We start from the raw sequence: 4041 nt of genomic DNA on the forward strand, positions 1-4041 counted from the left end.
CAGAGTCAACCCTGACGGGGACTCAAGATTAGTTAAAATTACATTGGAGGATAACACAAAAATTGTCGGCTTTCTTCCTGTTGTGTCAATATTCAGCGGCAGGCTCACTTGAAGTTGGAATCAACCCTGATGGGGACTCAAGATCAGTCTGAATTACTTTGGAAGAGAATCAAATACTGTGAGGTTTTTTCTGTGGTGCCCAATGTTCAGTGGCATGCTCACTTGAAGATGGAGTCAGCCTGATAGGGACTTGATATTAGTTCCAACTACTTTGGAGGAGAACACAAATATTGTCAGCTTTCTTGCTGTGGTGCTGGATGTTCCCTGGCAGGCTCAGTTGACGGTGGAGTCAACCCTTATGGGGGGGACTTGAGAAGAGTCTAAATTATGTTATAGAAGAACACAAATATTGTCAGCTTTCTTGCTGCAGTGCCAATGTTCACTGGCAGGCTCACTTGAAGGCTGAGTCTACCCTGACTGGGACTCGAGATCAGTCATAACTACTTTGCAGGGGAACACAAATATTGTTGGCTTTCTTGCTATGGTGCCAGAGGTTCAGTGGCAGGATCACCTGAAGGCTGAGTCAACCTTGATGGGGACTGGAGATCGGTCACAACTACTTTAGAGGAGAACTTAATATTGTCAGCTTTCTTGCTGTGGTCCTAGACGTTCAGTAGCAGGCTCAGTTGAAGGTGGAGTCAACCTTGACAGGGACTGGAGATCAGTCAAAATTATGTTGGAGGAGAACACAAATCTTTTAGCTTTCTTGCTCTGGTGCCAGATGTTCAGTGGCAGGCTCACTTGAAGGTGGAGTCACCCCTGATGGGGACTCAATATTAGTCCCAATCTCTTTGGAGGAGAACACAAATACTGTCAGCTTTCTTGCTGTAGTGCCAGCTGTTCAGTGGCAGGATCACTTCAAGGCAGGGTCAACCCTGATGGGGACTCAAGATCAGCCAAAATTACATTGGAGGATAACACAAATTGTCAGCTTTCTTCCTGTGGTGCCGATGTTCAGTGGCAGGCTCACTTGAAGGTGGAGTCAACCCTGATGGGGACTTGAGATCAGTCTAAATTACTTTGGAAGAGAATCAAATACAGTCAGGTTTTTTGCTGTTGTGTTGGATGTTCAGTAGCAGGCTCATTCGAAGGCAGAATTAATTCTGAGGGAACTGGAGATCAATCTGAATTGTTTTTGTTCAGTTGCAGGGTCATTAGAAGATGGAATGAACCCTACAGGGATCTCACTTCTTTCTTCAGTGTATTGGGGTAGGGAGGAAAAATCCAGGTCTTGGTGGAAGGTAAGGAGGAAAAGCCCTGGGTGGATAGGCATTTCTCATTGCAAATGGAGCATATGGCGGACCTGGGAAATCTCTTGGTGGAAAATCATGTGGAGAAGCTCCCAACCTGATTCCTGGAGGAGGTGGGGGGCAAGGAGGTCCTCTTCTCATATTGGTAACATATGGGTAATTCTCTTTGCCAAATCCTGTATTTGGAACATCAAGTGCAGCAGGATCTTTGTGTAATAATTTGAATTTAAACTCCATTTCAGTTAATTTTTGTCTCTTGTGAGCATTTTCTTTCCTGAAATCATTGAGGATTCCTTCAGCAGTCTGAGCTGCCAACCAATTTTCATGTTCTTTTCTCTTATAGGAAATCATCTGCCTTTGATAAGAAAGAATCATTCTTTCCAACTTTTCTTCAAGATCTTTGACTTGCTTTCTATAGTTCTCCGGCTGGTCAGTGGTATAGTTGATCTTTCTGTCTACTTTAGAAAACTTTTCTTCATTCTCTAACTTTTTGTAAAGTCTCATTGAAGTTTCTTGATATAATTCGGTCATTACTTTAAGTTGCTGTTGAAGCTTCTGATTCTCGCTTTCAAAATGTGTGTTTTCTGACTGTAAAGATGCTTGTTCAGACTGTAGATGTTTAATATGGTCTCTAAGATCTTTCTGTATTTCATTAATTTTGGACAACTGAATAAAAATTTGGTTTCTTTCTCCTTCTAAAGTTTTTAAAGTATATAACTTAGCATGAATCAGTTTCTTCAAAGCTCCTTTTGGAGTATCATCTAAGTAGGCACCATTTTCCAATTCATTGTTCATTTCCAATGTCAAGTCATGATAATCCGTTCTTTCTTCTCCAAGCATAGTAGCCCAATCTTTCATCTTCAGAAAGTGTTCAGTCAGAGTCTTGATGTGATCATCTTTATCAATTATAAGTTGTTCTGTGTGCACTTTGGAGTCTTCAAACGATATTTCTGCTTATTAAGTTCACTCACTTGTTCTTTCCATACTGCAGCTTCTTGCAAAAGCTGTTTATGGCTTTCCTGAAGTTGAGAATTTTCATTCAAAGCATCTTTTATTGTTGTCTTCAGTTGTTCTCCATTCATTTGAAATATGCTGAAGGTCATTTTGGCTTCAGTTATTTGCGATTTGAGGGATTTTGAGTGACCTTCTAGTGATTGTATCATTTTTGAACTATCCGCCATCAACTTCTCTTGCCCACTATGTTTAGATTTCTCTTCCTTTAACTCTTTTTCTAGATAGAATATTTCATTCTTAATTTCAGAAATGGACCTGTTAAGATTTTCACAGGCTGCCTGCAATCTTTGTGCTTCTGCTGCCTCCTTCTCAAAGCTGTTATCCTGTAAAGATGACTCTACTTTATAGTCTCCACACTCTTTCTGAGCACGCCTAGATTTTTCAAGCAGTTTGCATTTTTTTTCAATTAGTTCACAAAGCACTACGGCAAGCTTTTTCTCTCTTTCCACATAAAGCCAACTCCTAACTGACCTGATAGTCCTCCACAAAAACAGGGGAATAGCAAAAAATCCAATAACACCTGCCCATATTACTAATTCCCATGGAAAACCACTAGAATTTGATACCATACTTTCCATCAGTGCAGCCACAATCCTGGGTAGCTCCTAAAAGACCATCCCCAAGTACAGCTGAGGGGGTAGCTCTGGGCTCCTCCACAGCGCCAAGGCTGTTCTGGTGGTCACCGCAGAAACCCCAGCCTGTTGCGGTCACAGAACACAGAACCTTCAGTTTGGAACCGGGGCGGACCACTGCGGAGCTGGCTGCAGGGGGAGCTGGGGGACCCAGGAAGTGGGGGGCACTGGAGAACAGGTAGGCTTCAGTCTAGAACTTGAATCCATATGCATCAACCAGAGAGGACCACTGTGGAGTCAGCTGCGGGGGGAGCTGGGGGATGTGAGCACCCACAGGCCTCACAGGCCCACGCTACCCACCCCAACCCCCTTGTTACACTTTACATCCTGAGGCAGTGCAGGTCCCGGCCCGACCCCCATTTAACTGTTTTATTTTGGTAATATCATATCGTGTTAATTACTTTAGCTTGTTAATTATAAAAACCATTGTCAAGGAGAGACTGCAAATTTGTATTTCTTCAAAATTGCCTTGGACATTATTGACATTTTGTTCTTCTATGTTAATTCTACTATCAACATATAAAGCTTCATTAAGAAATTATTTTGGCTTTTTGTTTGGTTTTAGAAACAGAGTCTCTGTCACCCAGGCTAGAGTGCAGTGGTGCAATCGTTAGCTCACTACAGCCTCAAAACCCTGGACTCAAGAGATCCTCCCACCTCAGCCTTCCAAGTGGCTAGGACTATAGGTGTATGCCACCACACTGAGATATTTTGGCATTCTGAATTGCATTACATTTAAAGATATTTTGGGACAAATTTCCATAGCTATAGAAATTGACTTTTTGCATCATTAAAGTAACATTTTCCCCCTTTAAGATTATCTTTTATGTCCTTCGCAAACATTTTGTAATTTTCTACATTAATGTTTTGTTGTTTTGGGCATACTTTGTTTTTTATTACTACTTTAAGAATAGCTTTTTAAAAATCATATTCTCTTTCTCTTTTTTTTTTTTTTTTTTTTTTTTTTTTTTTTTTTTCTTTTTTGGACAGAGTCTTGCTTCATCACCCAGGCTGGAGTGTGGTGGTACAATCTTGGCTCACTGCAACTGCAACCTGTGGCTCCCAGGTTTAACCGATTCTCATGT

At 41.4% G+C, this 4041-nt stretch overlaps 1 protein-coding gene across 1 annotated transcript; it reads right to left on the reverse strand.

Annotated features, from left to right (window-relative positions):
- Nucleotides 1-1248: 1248 nt before the first annotated feature.
- LOC108298191 (melanoma inhibitory activity protein 2-like) lies at nucleotides 1249-2917 on the reverse strand (the record flags this gene model as incomplete). Its single annotated transcript, XM_037735688.1, is given in 3 exon segments — nucleotides 1249-1317; nucleotides 1461-2257; nucleotides 2260-2917. Coding segments are annotated over 3 exon segments (1509 nt in total), but the record flags the coding sequence as incomplete, so codon positions are not given.
- Between the last annotated feature and the right edge of the window lie 1124 nt (nucleotides 2918-4041).

The sequence above is a fragment of the Cebus imitator genome, unplaced genomic scaffold (genome assembly GCF_001604975.1).
Source record: "Cebus imitator isolate Cc_AM_T3 unplaced genomic scaffold, Cebus_imitator-1.0 Scaffold912, whole genome shotgun sequence".
Lineage (NCBI taxonomy): Eukaryota > Metazoa > Chordata > Mammalia > Primates > Cebidae > Cebus > Cebus imitator.